Source organism: Melanerpes formicivorus, unplaced genomic scaffold (genome assembly GCF_026170545.1).
Source record: "Melanerpes formicivorus ecotype bairdi unplaced genomic scaffold, bMelFor1.0.p_v2 SCAF_40, whole genome shotgun sequence".
Lineage (NCBI taxonomy): Eukaryota > Metazoa > Chordata > Aves > Piciformes > Picidae > Melanerpes > Melanerpes formicivorus.
In genome coordinates this window covers 4,465,316-4,481,527 of record NW_027142392.1, presented here as the reverse complement: position 1 = coordinate 4,481,527, position 16,212 = coordinate 4,465,316, and the positions used below count along the sequence as shown (strand labels likewise).

General features: G+C 47.7%; 1 protein-coding gene and 1 non-coding gene across 4 annotated transcripts; one reads left to right on the top strand and one right to left on the bottom strand.

Annotated features, from left to right (window-relative positions):
- Positions 1-2,132: 2,132 nt before the first annotated feature.
- TRNAM-CAU (transfer RNA methionine (anticodon CAU)) lies at positions 2,133-2,205 on the bottom strand. The gene has a single exon. It is a non-coding gene; the product is annotated as a tRNA-Met (tRNA).
- A 1,471-nt stretch (positions 2,206-3,676) lies between these two features.
- FAM83A (family with sequence similarity 83 member A) lies at positions 3,677-14,779 on the top strand. Of its 3 annotated transcripts, none has more exons than XM_068158617.1 (5): positions 3,677-4,079; positions 4,300-4,909; positions 7,787-7,954; positions 9,407-9,531; positions 12,698-14,779. In XM_068158617.1, exons 2-5 carry the CDS (start codon positions 4,334-4,336, stop codon positions 13,242-13,244), a joined length of 1,416 nt encoding a protein of 471 aa, XP_068014718.1. In that variant the 5' UTR covers positions 3,677-4,079; positions 4,300-4,333; the 3' UTR covers positions 13,245-14,779. The 3 variants fall into 3 exon arrangements, with proteins under 3 accessions (XP_068014718.1, XP_068014717.1, XP_068014716.1); XM_068158616.1 differs by having other exon boundaries at positions 3,677-4,118; XM_068158615.1 differs by having other exon boundaries at positions 3,677-4,227.
- Positions 14,780-16,212: the final 1,433 nt, after the last annotated feature.

Genomic DNA, 16,212 nt, shown 5'->3' with positions numbered 1-16,212 from the left:
GCTTGACCTTCATTTTATAAATAGAGAAGAGCTGGAGGGAGAAGTGGTGTTGGAGGCTGTCTGGGGTCCAGCAACCATGAAGTAACTGAATTTTCATTACACAGTTAATCTAAGAGGGGCAGCAAGAAAACCTCCACTCTGGACTTCCAGAGGACGGTCTTCAGGTTACTCAAGGAACTAGCTCAGAAGGTACCTTGGGAAACAGCCCCCAAAACCAAAGGGACCCAGGAGGGCTGAACCTACTTCAAGAAAGAGTTCCTGAAGGCGCAGGAACAGGCTGTGCCAATCTGCCAGCAGATGAGCTGCTGGGGCAGACAGCCAGCCTGGATGGGCAGTGAGCTTCTGAATGAATTAAGGGGAAAAAAGAGGGTGTATCATCTTTGGAGAGAAGGAGAAGTAACCCATGAAATGTTTAAAGATGTTGCTAGGTCGTGCAGGAAAAAAATTAGGCAAAAGCCCATTCAGAGCTCAGGCTGGCCACTACTGTGAAGGACAAGGTCCTGTGATTCATAAGAAGCGATTCTCACTTTCCAACCTGCCCTCTTCCTGAAGGCTTCCTGTTCAAAGTTGATTGATAAGTGAATGCATTTTCTAGATATGCTTTATTGCCTTTTCTTTCTTCCTTCTGAAAGAAGCAGTGAGGGGGAAGAAATGGTCAGTAAATGAGGCACAAAAGCAGAGATTTATTGAATGAGGAGAGCAGACTCAAGGGGCCTCCAGATAAAGATACTGTAATTAGTATAATATCCTAGGACTAAACAGCTCCTGCTCCACCACCACCATTTTTGCACCCATTCCAGAGCAAAGGGCAAGACCCTCACCAGCCAAGATACCCCACAGAGAAACTCAGCCCCAGTAAAGGAGGCCCAGCCAGCACCCACGGATGATATTGGAGTAGTCAGCAATGCTGGTCCTAACAGCCGGGGGGCCAGGAGGCCCCCCGGCCTTTGTTGTCACCACCACCATCACCCAGTGTGCACCAGGGGCACTCACCAGCAATGAGAGGAGGATCCTCCAGCCCAGATGGGCTCAGCTTAGGGCTTCTGCCTTTCCTGCACGGGATTAAATAGGGGAGTGGGTGGGGAGGGTCAAGTGGCCACACCTGGGGTAGAAGGAGACTCCAACAGAGCCCAGGTGCTCTGGGATTTGAGGGGGAAAAGGGAACATTGGGTGGGTGAGTATCTTTAAGGGTGTCAGGTAATGATAGGACTAGGGGGAATGGAAAAAAAAATCATAACTGGGTAGATTCAGATTGGATCAGATTGCTTTTTGAGGCAGCAGTATCGGAGGTGCTAAAGCACCTTGCAGGGGGTAGACCCAGACAATACCTCAAAACAACTGCTTGTCACCTGGGGCTGAGAGCAGCCTCCCTCTTTCTCATTAAATTACAGAACGACCTCAATGTGCAGCAGTACTTTGTTTGCCTCGCATTAGCATCCTCTGCATCTGAAACCAGAAACAGACACATTAGTAGTGAGCAGGGATCCATGGAAATCTCACTGTAGCCCTCAGCAGAGTGCAGGGAAGTGGCATTGCTCCTTTTCAAAGGGAGAAAAACACAGCAGGCAAACATCATCTCTGGGAGGCAGAAGGACTAATGAGAAAATTGCCTTTTTTCTGATGATTGTCTTGGAGTTTGCAGGTGATTATATCTATATTTGAAGGGAAAAAATTAAACCCAGAAGGCTAGCACCTCGGGCCATATGTGCCCTGCCATGCCCCCACAGACACTCCTTGTCTCTTCCCACTGCCAGGGGCTGCGGGACTCCTTGTCCTGCCTGTGCCCTGGGTGTACCCCGCAGCTCACCCTTAGGAGCAGGACCCCTTTCCCCTTCCCCAGTGCCGAAGTGGGCATGCAGAGGCCCTCTCTCAAAGGGCATTTTTTAGCAAATCACTTTGCTGAAATACTTAGGGTAATCCCACGTGCAGGAGCCGCAGGCCCTGGTCCTGCACCTACAGCTTTCTAAGCCACTATAGGAACGACAAAGCCATGGCTTCTGACGGCAGTTTTGGAGCGGTTTGTCGCAGGTAAAAGCGCTGCGGGCCGCATCCGGGGCTGTCGGCGACACCCGGGGCCCACAGGGGGCCACAGCGGCTCGTTTCGGCGGAGGAAGAAAAGAGCTGCCCGCCTTTGCCCCGTGTGAGGATCGAACTCACGACCTTCAGATTATGAGACTGACGCGCTACCTACTGCGCTAACGAGGCGGCTGAACGCAGCTTTCCCTCGCTGGCTCTCAGTGCTACCGCTCGGGCGCGACCCGGCGGCTTTCAGCTATACCGGAGGGGCTGATGGCCCGACGGGAGAGTCAGTAGGAGAGACGGCATGGCCTGGCACGGCCCTTGCTCCGACTGCTCTAGCGGGACCTCGGAATGAACGTGAGAGGCCCTGTGGAAACGGTGTTGGGCTTTGTAGTGACTGTGGAGCTCCGAGGTGACCATACGGGTCCAGCTAGTGACAGTGTGGAATTCTGTAGTGGCCGTGTGAGAGATGGGACTGGGCATATGGGACCCCAGGGTGACAGTGGCAGTTCCCTGGTGTGACATTGTGAAGCCTCATGATGACAACCTTAGGTGACCAGCGTGGGGCACTGCTGCGGCCACGTGGGGTACCAGAGTGACTGTATGGGGCACTGGGGTAACCATGTAGGACATTAGGTAAGCATGTGCGACCTGAAGTGACAGCGCAGGTGCCCACCAGGACAGGGGTGATGGCCCTCTGGGCACGGGGAGGCCCTGATTGGCTTTGACAGGGCACGATCTTGCATGTCAGGTTAATTAGGCAGCATCATTTTCTGCATAATTGCCCAGAACAGGTCAGTAGATAATTAGTGACTTTTGGCCGCGTCTGGCAGCTGCGGGCGGATGTCAGGGGAGGGACAGGATAGTTTTTCACATCACACCACAAGCTCAGGGACCAGCCCCACCACCACCTCTCTGTGTTTCCTGCCCTCTGTCACTCTGGGATTAAAATCAGAACCATTTCATACCCTCTTCTCTTTTCATATATATCATACATGTCATCCTCACATATCATTAGTTTTTTTTACCCCTGACATCTGACATCTGACATATACACAGACCCGGAACCTAGGAAGCTAGCTGGGCCTGTCTTGAAGATCTCTGGCTCCCGAGCACGCTGGTCAGAGCGGCAGGAGCCTTTCCTGGTTCAGACATGCCCTCAGCAGCCTATACTCCTCCGCGAGAGCCCAGCGTGGCACGTCCCTCAATCCTGCTCTCTCCTACAGAGCCACGGCACACCGGTGCCTTGCCACAGAGCTACAGAGGGCAAGTGCAAACCCCAGCCTGTGTAAGAAAACTATGTCACACGTGCTTCTGTGTAAAAGCATGCACGCAGGTATTTATGGTGTACCTCAGGCAGGCTGCCTTCCCACCCTGCCTCTCCTCACCCCCGCACAGTCATACCAGTCAGCCTGGCTCCCCGGAGGCGCTGCGCCTCTCACCCCACTGCGAACCTGCAGCTCCGTCCTGCTAATGACACAGCAGCTGAGCTGCAACGTGACTCCAGAAGCTGCAGCCTGGAAAGGAAAGAAAAAAAAAATAGAAAGAAACCAACCAACCAGCCCTGAATGTGCACAATCAAGTGATGAGTGTTTGTATTTCTGATGCTTTGAGGCCAGCTCACAGCCCTCCTTCCACATAATATTCAGGATGTTTGGGAAGGGGTGTTTTTCTTTTAATAGGGTGGCACAGTCACAAAGCTTTAAAGAAATAAACGAGTGAATCGTCCCTGGTAATAGCAACATACTAGGAGCAGGGCACAGTGACGAAGTTCAAGTCTATTTTTAAGCCTGCCTGGCAGCATGTAGGTGCAGAGAAGTGTCCATGACCCTTTCTGCTGCTCTGAAGCGATGGACATGGCTGATGCCTCCGTCCCAGTTCGATGTCAGAGTTGTTTTTGCTCCCTAACGAATACTATGGGAAGACGGAGAAGCCTCGAGCTGTTTTGAAGATTGTGCAACGATGCTCGGGAGCCTACCTGCTTCTGCCTGAGTGTGTTCCTCGCTCACATTTGACAGGATGCGACAGCGAGGGAAATACGACCAAATCGGAGGGGCCTGGTAATTGGACTTGAATCCTTCGTATGCCCTGGGGGTGAGGTGGGTGCCTCTCAGATAAGCAATCTAATCAGCTTCGCACTTGTGTCCCATCTGGAAACAGCTCCTTGCCGAAGAGCACCACCACCTGAGAAGCAATGTTTTTTTTAAGGTAAGTCTACCATTGAAATCAGGGAGTGTGAACTTGCCCGGGGTAATAAGAACTCTTTATTTTTATTCATAGCTAATTCATTCAGCCGGGGCAATTTCACGCCAGAATGCAGTCTTCCAACATGAAGGATGAGTGCACTGCCAGTGCCTTGCATATGCATAGTGCCTACCCGGCAGATCGACTCCTGCCACAAAGAGCCATGAGCCACTCCAGACACATGGGAAAGATAAGGAAAAGGCTGGAGGATATCAAGAACCACTCCTCCAAGTTCACAAAAGCAGACTTCAGCCACAACGAAAGCATAAGGTTGGCTACCGATGCCTTCCTGGATGGTGGGACAGACTCCTACCTCGAAACTTTAAGGAAAGAGGGTGAAGTGGATTTCCTCTCCTCGGTGGAAGCTCAGTACATCAAGGACAACGCCAGGGAGTCCTACTATGCACAGGAGTCCCTGGCCGCCGATGGGGCGGCTGCACCAAAGCAGAACGATGCCATGTCACTCCCTTCAGGGACCTACTTCCCCACCATGACTGATAGCAGTGAGCCAGCTCTACTGCACACCTGGATTACAGCGGAGAAGCCCTATTTAAAGGAGAAATCCACTGCCACCGTGTATTTTCAAACAGAGAAGAACAGCAACATTAGAGACATCATACGCCGGTACATCAACAAGACCACTCAGGTATGGGGACAGAATTGCTGCACTTGGTTGCCTTCCTACTCTTAATGAGGTCAGGTAAATGTGGTGTGTGATCCAAGCCAGCCCTCTGCATTTCAGTGTGGCTTGGCTATAGAAAAGGGCTCTGAAGAGCCTATTATTGAACACAAGGAGTGCTGGTTTTGGTTTAGTTTGGTGTGTTGTTTTGTTTTGTACTCACACCACCACCTTTTCATGCTGGTGACTTAAAAAGGAAAGCATTCCCTCTTCTGTTAAACTCCCCTTAACCCAGAGGAGCAAATGTGTGGTAAAAAGGGCAGCTGGGCTCCCTTCTCATGCATCGCCAGCAGGATGGTGTGCTCTGTTCACACCACTGCACCAGTAACAAGAATTCAGCTGTAAAGTCAGTTCTGAGACCCTAGTGCTTGTTTTAGGGCACTGGTGGGAGATGGGGGTGAAGGGCAGCCCAGAGAAGACCACGTGTCTGGTGTGCCAGAAGCCATTCCCAGAGGAAGGAAATTATTCAGGAAAAAAAAAGAGACCTTTCATCCCTAACACATTGTTAGCATCACTACAAATGCCATGTGGGCTCCATATGGAGACTTTGTAACCTGGCACGTGGGGAAGGTGCAGATGATGCCCCTGACAACAGACAAAGTGACAGGGGGGGCTGCAGCGAGGTGCCAGCCACAGGTCAGGCTGCCTGCACACTGGGAAACCAGAAGCTGAGCAGCTGGAAGGGAGCAAAATACCTCTGTCGTGTTAGGGCAGCTTTCCTGCTCTCCTGGAAAAGTAATGTTTGACAGTTGAAGGCTGTGTTAACCATTGTCTGGGATTTCCCCCCTTGCACAAACTCAAGATGCCACAAGCAGTTTCACAGGGCAATGGTCAGGAACAAAACCAGGCTGCAGAGCCTGCTGTCCGGCACAGGCTGCAGAGCCCACTGGAGTTACAGACTTTCTCTGTCATTCTCCTGCAAGGACAAGTGCTGGGTCTGACAAAACTTGAGTGTCATGGCAAGAGAGAAGAATCACTGTAGACAATTGCCCTGGCAAAGACTGCAAGTGCTCAGCACATCAGGGGAATGAAGAGATCAGTCATTTTAAGTTGGCAGCACCAGAAACGTACAGCAAGAGACGAAATATCGCTGGAACAGTAAACCACGCAGCAGTAAACTATCAACACAGGCCAAATTATTGTCCCAGGAGAAGAAAAATTGTAGGGGATCAGGTGGGAAATGTAGTATAAATCCATGGTTCACATGACCTTCTTAACCATCTAATTTACATTACAAGAGCACGCTGGAGCAGCACTTACTCACAGTATAAATTTGGCAACTGCTTTTTGAGTACAGTTTTCCAGTGGCAGCATTTATTAATTAGTACCTGCTAAGAATCCATCTTGCACAGCCTAGTGTGTGATATATCCATTAGCAACTGAAACAACAGTAAAGACTGGGGGGATGATACTAAACTGCAAAGGTTCTATAATCTTAATACACTTGTAGAACAGGTGTGAATCATAACATGAAATTTGGACAAAAGAAGTGAGAAAGAAGTGCTGCAAGGGAGGGAAAAGTCAGGTGCAGAAGGACAGACTGGGAATGGATGGTGAAAAAGCAGGGAGAGTGGTCTGCAGCTATGGTGAGGCTGGACGCATATGATGCCGTTTGAAAAGGCAACGTGGGTTAACAATAAGTACGGAAGTGAGATACTGGATGCGGCTGTGCCACTTACTTGGCACTGGCAAGGCCCTTTCTGAAGCACCATGCTCTGGCAGCGGAAAGAAGGTGTGGGATCCTCACTGTTCTGCAAATAATTTGACTTGCCTGAACAGAATGCTGGCCATGCAGGGTGTGATTGGTCTTGTAGGAGTTCCTCGTGATGGCAAAGGAATCAGTTTGCTGGCAGGTGCGGACATAGGCTTTGGAGTAAGATTTGGTGCAAGTTGGAAGCAATTAGTAAGAGAGATCTGCAGAGATTTCTATAAAGTTTGAGTGGGGATGATATCCTGGGAATGCAACCACCAAGGGTTCCAAGGGGCAGTGGAGAAATAGGCACCTTCTAAAGATAAGTGAGATATTCGCTGGGCTGAATGGCCTTAGGCAGATGACCCTTTCCATGGTCAGCAGCAACAACTCCATGAGGCCATGCTCAATGCTGAGTGTAGGTGTTGGAGTATGGAAGTGGTTCTGTATCACATTTGCAATTCCCAATTGCAAATCACAATTGCATTTAAGTGGCTGTCAGGGCTTTTACACCCAGTCCTGAGACTTTTACACCCTGTCCTGCCAGTTGTGAATTAGGAAATGCAAATGAAATTGAAACAGTCAGCTTCTAAATCAGTATTAAGAGAAACACCAAGGAGATAGAGCTGCTGCAGTCTACCACCTCAACACCACCACCACCGGAAAGATTTAAAGCTAGGACCATTGCAGGTGCAAGTCATAACAGGGAAAGCATCATCTGGTGGTTCTTGCTAAATGTATGTGACCTACGACAGCCAGGCAGCTCTTTGGCACTGGCAGTGGTCTCTTGGCTACATCCTTATTAGCATCCTCTGATTAGCATTTCAATATATTTCCCAGTGCTGAAAACTCACCTGCAAGTTCATGGATCATCTTGAGTTTTATGATTAGCAGAGTTTAGCCAAAGTGCATGCCCTGTGTTACACTGCTTTTATATGAACGACAGAACAATGAAGCAGCTGTCCCATCCGGTACTGATCCAGCCACTTAGGGGGAAAACCAGGGGAAACATGCACACACCTCTCCAAAGATTTGTGTTTGTTGGAGTATCTTTAAAAAAAACAAATAAGCTGCATTCCAGTGGCCTCAAGAGGCAACCTTTAGTGGTGTAAATCGACTCTGCTAATGCCTCTGCTTTTTTCCCCACCCCCTAGGTGCTAGCTATTGTGATGGATGTGTTCACAGACACTGAGATTCTGTGCGACCTCCTGGAGGCAGCTAACAAGCGTATGGTGTTTGTCTACTTGTTGCTTGATCACGGCAGTATAAATCTCTTCTCAGAGATGTGCGACAAGTTGCAGATTGCTGAGGATCTCTTCAAGGTACTGAGGCTCTGAAGCTCTTAGGCTCAGATTCATCTGCCTGACTTGAGGCACTCTGGGCTAGAAGCATGGCTATGCTAGGGTCAAATCCACCTTGTAATTAAAAGGGGGCAGGAGATTTCCAGAGGTAGCATTAGCACATCTAATTGCTGTCTTTGAAGATGCCTGCATTTTCCCATGGGTGTTATAGGAAGTTAAGGCATTTCCATTAGGTCCTTAGATGAAACCAATCTGGGCCCTGAAGTCTTACAAGAAAGCTTAAGTCCTCTAGTAGAGTTGTCTAGCACAAGCATTACAACTTCTTTTTAATAGCTCTGTAGCAGCTGTGGTCTGGCAGCCACGGGTGGCAGGTGCACAAAACTCTTTTGTTTGCACTAGATGGTTTCTATATTAAAGCTCTGTTGAAGATAATGCTGCAAATTTAGCTGGCTGTTAGCTTAGTCTGCCTTCATCTCTGCCAGAGAGAACTGACCTGAAAAATCATCTCCTAGGGACCATGTCAGCTGTTGCTTGAGATGCTGTAGGGCACTCATGGCATCTTTGTGGGCATGGCTGATACTGCAGAGGCAACAGCCTTCTGGAATGGCAGCTGGAGGGCAGACAGGAGACCTGAGGGCATCTTACATGCCCCATACATGTGTGTTTCAATTCCACCCTAAACATATAAAGAAACTGAAATTAATACTTCTAATAGTGTTTGCATGCCTGTAAACCCCCACCCCTTAGGATGACCAAGCCTGTGTTTATTGTAGGTATGCTGCTATGATGCACAGGCTTTGACAATGCCACTTACTAAAACCTTGACTCTACAAAGTGTGCATATGGAGAGCAACCAGGTCTGGGTGCCTGGCCTGCCATGAATGCACTTGCTGAGGTACAAGGACAGTGCAGAGCATTGCATGGGCCACACTGACCAGCTACTGCACTCAGGTGTACTTGCAGCTGATCCTGCAGGACAGCACTTGTCTGGGCTGCACCGGAGAGCAGCACCTGTGCCTTTGCAGGCCCAGATAGACTGGAGGAGCAGAGCTTTTGCCCTGCTGTATTGTGCCATAGCCAAAAGCTTACAGCTAGAGCAAATTGTTGCTGGGGTGTCAGGGTGGCTAACAGTCTGCTCTCAGCTGGGGACATGTCTCATTCCCATTTTGGCTGGGGTAGCATCAGTTGTAATTACACAGCTCAGCTTCAGCTGTGTGACTTTCCAGGCAGGTTTATGCCTCCACTGATAGAAGTAAGCCTGTGGCAGCTGGCACTTAACCAGCTTCCCTCTAGCCCCAAACCTGCAAGTATAACATTGGACAGCCCATGAAGAAACCATAACGGAGACAGGGGAAGTGAAGAGCTAAAGGCAGGGGGAGGTGGGGGGGGTGAAGGGCCCTTTCTTTCTGATTTTTAAATTTAAAAAAGAGAAAACAAATGAAAAGGTGGTGATGGCTTTTACTTTCCTTCCAGAATATTTCAGTCCGCAGCGTCACGGGGGAGGTTTACTGTGCCAAATCCGGCAGGAAATTTTCAGGACAAATACAAGAAAAATTTCTTATCTCTGACTGGAGATATGTGCTCTCTGGATCTTACAGGTGAGATGAGCCAGTGCACTTCACATCTAGGTGATCCTTTGTGATTTTGCTATATGACTTCACCACAGAATGCCCTGAAAATCGTGTGTGCGCATGGGAGCTTTTTCTGTTAACAAGAGCCTCTCGCGTTTTCCAATGTGCCATTTTCCAACCATCCACTTAGCTGACTTTACAGCTGATGTTAGTTTGTTGTAGAACACCTTATTTAATTTTTCAGAAACTAGCATAAACAGCTTTGGCAGGGCAGCCCTGGAACAGAAGTAGAAATACCTATAGCTTTACTATTATGCTTTCCTCGCTGTTTGGATCCTCAGATGCTGTGATCATGAGACATGATACATTTCCATCTCCCTTGGGATCCCTTAATGTAGCATATGTCACTCAGCTTATCTGAGGATTTGTTCTCCATATGACAAGTTTAGTGATTAAAGATAAAACAGAAATACTTCAGAGACTTACTGTTTTCTCTTGTGTTTCATTAACAGCCAGGCAGTATGTGTGTATGCAACTGCTGTACCTTTCCTTTTTTGGTCCTTTTTTTTCCTCCTCTGTGAAGCTGTGTCTGTAGCACTCCACTTCTGTGCACCTTTAATTCTTTCAGGTAGAGAATGCAGCATCTCAACAACTGGGTTTTTAATTAAGATCCAAGATCCTCTAGTCAGGGAATTCCAAGACCCTCTGACCTTGCATCAAATAAATGAGGTTCCTAAGCCTCATGGCCACACAGATAAAGTTCACAAATGACCAAATGCATCCTAGAAATCCAGATACAAGAGAGGGTTATTTAATGAAAATAGCAAGATTGGTTTTCTTAATCCTAGTTTGTGATTGGGAAGCTTAAGTGCCTCTGGTTTGATAAAACTGTGCCACCAGGAAGGTTACATAACTATAGTTACAAAGGTTAAAGATGAATACCTGGGGTCAGTGCAGGATGCAGGAGCTCAGATGCCCACAGAAGCAGGCATCTGGTTTTCATTCAGTTTCCAAATGAACCATCAGAGATCAACAAGTGAACACTCAATGTTGTTTTCTTCTTCTTGGTTGTCCTGTGACTTTCTGCTTCTCTCAGTTTTGTTTTGTGGTTGGTTGGTTTGTTTGTTTTGCCCTTTTAGAAGTGTAATCGATTCTTATTTCTATTTTTGTCCTTTACAAGCTACCACTACCTCTAACACAAGCTACCACTACCTCTAACACAAGCTACCACTACCTCTAACACATAAAGCATAAACATGCCACTCCACACCTCCACCCTTTAATGAGATGGTAACCTTCAGCATAGATATCCCTAGCTGCATCTGCTTCTGCATTTGTTCCTGCTTATCATCTCTGTAACAGCTAGACAAAGGACAGGCAAAGGTTTGGAGAGAGGTTCTAGTTAGGCTAGCAGAGCAGGTGTAACCCACACAGCAGGGAAGGAGCTTGCTGTGCTGTTCCCAAGGTTCTGTTCATGTTTAGAATGATTTGAACAGAGTGGATGAGAAGGATTCTAGCAGCCTCTGTATTTTCATGTCCAATCATACAATGTACAGTATGTATTGCTGGGTCGCCTGGTGGCATTGAACTAGTGGTTTCTTCATGCCTCCCCTTGCTCCTGAAGCAATGATGTAAAACCACTGTATGCCCCAAACCCAACCCTCTTTAAGAATACTCTGAAAAGGCAGATGTAAATCATCTGTCTTTATTCCCTGAGCATCAGCTCAGGCTGTCAGTCCCAGAGTTTCAGGGGAGTTTTGTCAAAACATGCCAAGACTGAGCATGCACACACCTACAGCCAAACTGGCTCTCAGCAGTCCTCCTGCAAATCCAGCACAGCTAATAAAGTCACACAGGAATAACCCGGGCAGAGTTTTGCCAGGACAGAACAACCTCGGGTTCAAATCCAGCACTGCTCTCTACCCTCTGCTGCACAGCTCAAGCCTCAGTCAGCTCAGGGAGTAATTACATTTCATTCTCTTAACTATGCTTATTTTATTGCTCCTGCTGCTGCTCAGAAAAGGCAGCCTGCACAGCACAGTCAGCCTGGCTCATGGTTTTGTGAAAGAGCACAAATTTATGTCTGCCAAGTGGATTAGGGAAGCACAGAGAAATCATTTCAAAGCTATGAGGTATACTGAGGCATCTCTGCACTACCAGATTGAAAAATAGGGTAGTGTTCCTTCCTTTACAGCAAAATGGTTTGTGGGTTGGGTTTTCTTTGTGTTTGGCAAAGGCTATAGGAAATATTTACAATTGTGTTTCCTCTGTAGGGTGGAAAAGTATTTGTCAGGTGTGGTGTTTTGTTTTGTGGAGTGTGATGTGACAAGGTGGCTGGGGGCTTATGTGCTTCTCTTGACTAATGCTGAAGCATGGTAAAATAGTAGTATGGTAAAGTAGGTAGTGATAGGACTAGGGGGAATGGAATGGAATGGAATGAAGCTGGAGGTGTGGAGATTCAGGCTGGATGTGAGGAGGAAGTTCTTCACCGTGAGAATGGTAAAGCCCTGGAATGGGTTGTCCAGGGAGGTGCTTGAGGCCCCATCCCTGGAGGTGTTTAAGGCCAGGCTGGATGAGGCTCTGGCCAGGCTGATCTAGTGTGGGGTGTCCCTGCCCATGGCAGGGGAGTTGGAACTAGATGATCCTTGTGGTCCCTTCCAACCCTGACTGATACTATGATACTATGAAAATGAAAACCAAAGGATGGCTATTTTTCACTGGTCTCTCTAACGTCAGTTTTGAGTCAGCAAGTTACCAACTGGCATGGCATTCAACAGGGAAGGTACAATTTACATGTGTGCAGACAAGCCATGGTAATACCTGAATTTAAGCACTGTGCTTGAAAAACAGGTACCCAAAAGAGAAGTCTAAACTCCTTTCCATGGAATAGACACACAAACCTGAGGTACTGTCTCTGACACTTCACCCCTCAGTGGATCTAGTACCCCACTCCCTGTAGGAGGTTGTATAACTTTACAAGGTTTCAGAAGCAGCTGCAATAACAAAGCTTGATACAAGTCAAAGAGCACTGATGTGAACTGACCTGAAATTCAGCTGCAACACCAGCTTCATCCTGTGTTTAGACAGGAAGCTTCAGCGGTAAAACCCATTTGCCTTTGGCACCATCCCTGTGGGAATCTCCAGTTCCTAATGGCTGATGTTAAGACTAATCCTTCCCTTGTCTTCCTCCTAGCTTCACCTGGTTATGTGGGCAGGTTCACCGCAACCTCCTCTCCAAGTTCACGGGTCAAGTCGTGGAGCTGTTTGATGAAGAGTTCCGACACCTTTATGCGCTGTCCAAGCCAGTGAGGGGACCCAAGTCTCCCCCACGCATCATGCCCTTCCTGTTCAGCAGGAGCTGGGCCCCCCAGCGCAGCCTCCCCGACAGCAACGAGGAAAGCGCTAACACTCTTTCTGATCCCCTCAGCAGCCTCTCAACTGGCAGCACCCACCAGACGAAGCAGACCCCGAGAACTCCCATATTCAGCAGCAACTTCAGACCCCAGTCACCTCTTCACAGAGTTAATTCCTTCCACAGCTATGTCTCATTCACACCCCCCCCACCACAGCCGGCCATCCAGGCTAACTACTACCAGCCACAGCACGCGGCCGATAACTCTGCCGTTCTGTACAACAACATGAACGTTTACAGGCCTATAAGGCTTAGACAAGAGGAACCAAACAGGACAGGGTTAAACTCACCCTGGAGATGCCTCCACAAACCTAATCTGTTTGCATAATAACCACCTTGTTTTGAATTGCAAGTAAATGTAGTGAGGACCTGTTTAGCAGTGATGAATACAGACATTCCGCGTAACACAAACCCAGGCTGGTTTCAAGCCTCTGGTTCTGTTTTGCTGCTTTGTTTCCCCAGTTAAAAAGCCAAGCCTGCTAACACATAAACTTCGGGTGCCTCACGATCCCAGGAAGAACACATCTACATAACACTGGCCACAGTGCAACACTGCTGCTGCCTGTCACCTGCTCTTGTTAGCATATTTGTGTAGCAGTAGATTTAGGTGGCTGGTTTTTGATATGGGGAAACTCAAGAGTTTATTACTATGCATTTTATGCATTAGCATAAGGAGACTAAAGGCTGCTAATTGCATACCCAACTGAGGTGATGCTGGCAGTAGCTGACTGTGACTGTCATCACACCTTAGTCTTGATTTAGGAAGACTCCTCCAGGGCTAATGAGGAAGCACAGTTTCTACCACCTGTCTGCTGGAGGTGCACAGCAAACCTTTGCAGGGTTTCGAGGAAGGGGCCCACCAACCATGACACGGACCAAGACGGAAAGGTCTTGCAGCCACTGTGTGCTCACTTCCACTCACCAGCAACATTGGTGTGCTCCAGCACCCTTTGTTACAAACCTCCAATCCCACCAGCAATTTGCCTTACTGCAGGGCAGCTGTGTAGATTCAAACTGGAAAAGGAAGCTGAGTATAGAAACAAAATCCTACTAGTAACGCACCAGAACTGACTTTCAACTCCTCTGAGTGGTCATTTGATTGAATGTTAATGATTCTTTTATTTCAGAGTCTTTAAAGTTTCTAATTTTTAAAGACAAACTGGGTGCTAGTAGTGCCCACTGAACACAGTCACAGAGGGAGCTACAGAGGTCCACAAGCTTGAACCAAACCAGACAAACTTTCTGCCAAATAATCCATGAAAACCAAGAAGGCTTCTCGAAATGAAGGCAAAACACAAAATTAAGGAAACAGAAGGTTTTTCATCCAAATCCAGGAGTTGCTAGATGCCTAAGAGCTATTGATTTATAAGTAGATTTATTTATTTTTTTAATACCAGCTTTGTATCATCTTCCATCTGACTCCAACAGAAAACAGAAACCTGAACGCGTTTGCATGTCTGGCCCGTTTTGCCTGACTTCTCACCTACCCAGAAAGGAATACAGTTTAATTGTTTAAGCTGTGGATGATGGAAGAGTGTATGGAACAGCAGACTCAGGTGAGAAAAAGCTTTTCATCCTTGGAAGAGCAATCATTGTGAAAGCATACTGATGAAGTTTACAGAACAGCCCGAAAGGTACAGGATGGACACATCCCGCTCTAGCTTCAGTGTGGTGGACGTTTTGACCTGGGTTACCAAAGGAAGAACAATAACCTGCTGCATATAACTGTAAATTCTGTACATAGCAACATTTTGCAGATTTCTTGGGAAGAAGGGAAAATGGGTTTTCATTCTTAGGACAGTTCTACTTAATTATATAAATAGGGAAACCATTCAAATAAAAGACTTTCATTAAAGTCCCTGTGAGAACAATTGTGTTTCTTCATTCTCTTGACTTGTGCACCTCACTCTCTGCCAAAAGCTAAGTGACTTACATATGCTCACAGTGCAGGAGAAGAGGAAACACAGTTTGCTGCTTCTGGAATTAAGAGGAACAGAATTGAACACACACATCCCTCCAGCCTCATTATGATTTTCACTTCTAAATTGGTCTCAGTTCACTGTGGTCCAACTGGCAGTGGCACACAGGGGCATATGTGGAGAAGTTTTTAGTCCACTACCTATGCAGCCTTCCTCTGCTTGTGATCCATAAAAATCTATGTGTGAGCTCTCTTCATCTCTGTGGGGCAAGACAGCTTGCTTATGGAAGTTTTGGAGAGTGCAGCTAATGAAAAGTAGGTAAGGGACAAGCAAGTAACCCAGAAGGAGCACTGTGAGTTCACAAGAGCTGACTTCAGCACTAGATCAGGGATACAGCTTCTGCTAGTTCAGGTAACTGCTGAACTTGAGTATCAAATTAATGTTTTCCATCAGAACTGAAATTCCAATCAGAGTTTACAATTTCAGGACTGAGTTATGCCAAAAACCCTCACAGGCCCCCACAGGTGCCCTCAGTGAGGAGAATGTGTCAAGATGCTGACAAACCTCATCTGTCTGCAGCAAGGGAAAGGCTCAGGTTAACACTGCTACCATACAACCTACCCTCAGCAAGTTTGAAGATGACAACAAGCTGAGTGGTGCAGGTGATTAACATGAGGGAAGGGATGCTGTCAAGAGGGACTGGCAGAAGCTGGAGGCCCATAGAATCCCATGAAGTTCAACATGGCCAAGTGCAAGGTTCTGCACCTGAGCTGGGGCAACCTCCAGTATCAGTACAGACTGAGGGATTGAGAGTAGCCTGCAGAGAGACACCTGGAGGTACTGGTAGATATGATACTGGAGATGGCAGCCTGCATTTGCAGCTGAGAAAGCCAACCATTCTCATGGGCTGCATCAAGAGAAGCATGCCAGTGGGTGAAGGGAGGCAACTGTTACTTTGTCACTTTTAGACTGTTCAGACTGCTTTCCTCTAGCAGCAGGTGAGGCAACTATCACTGCAGTCCTACTGCACATGTCTTGGAAGGCATCTTTACATTTCAGATTCTTCTTCTGTAGTTGCAAGGAGGACAGGACAGACCACGCAAAGCTCTTTGGATCTGGCTGGGATGGACTTAGCTTCCCCATAGCAGCCCTCTTAGTGCTAAAGGATGCCTTGCGAGATGGAAACACAAAGCCCTAGCGAGATATGATCAGAAGCAGGAAACTGGAGGTAGAAGTGCCACATCAAAGAAGTGAGGAGCAGGCCAAAAAAGGAGGAATTAAAGCAGCTGAGATGGCTCAAGTGGGACAAAAGAGTATTTCATAGCCCCAGTGCAATGAACACCGGTTATTTGGGACAGGAGCTACGTGACACATCCA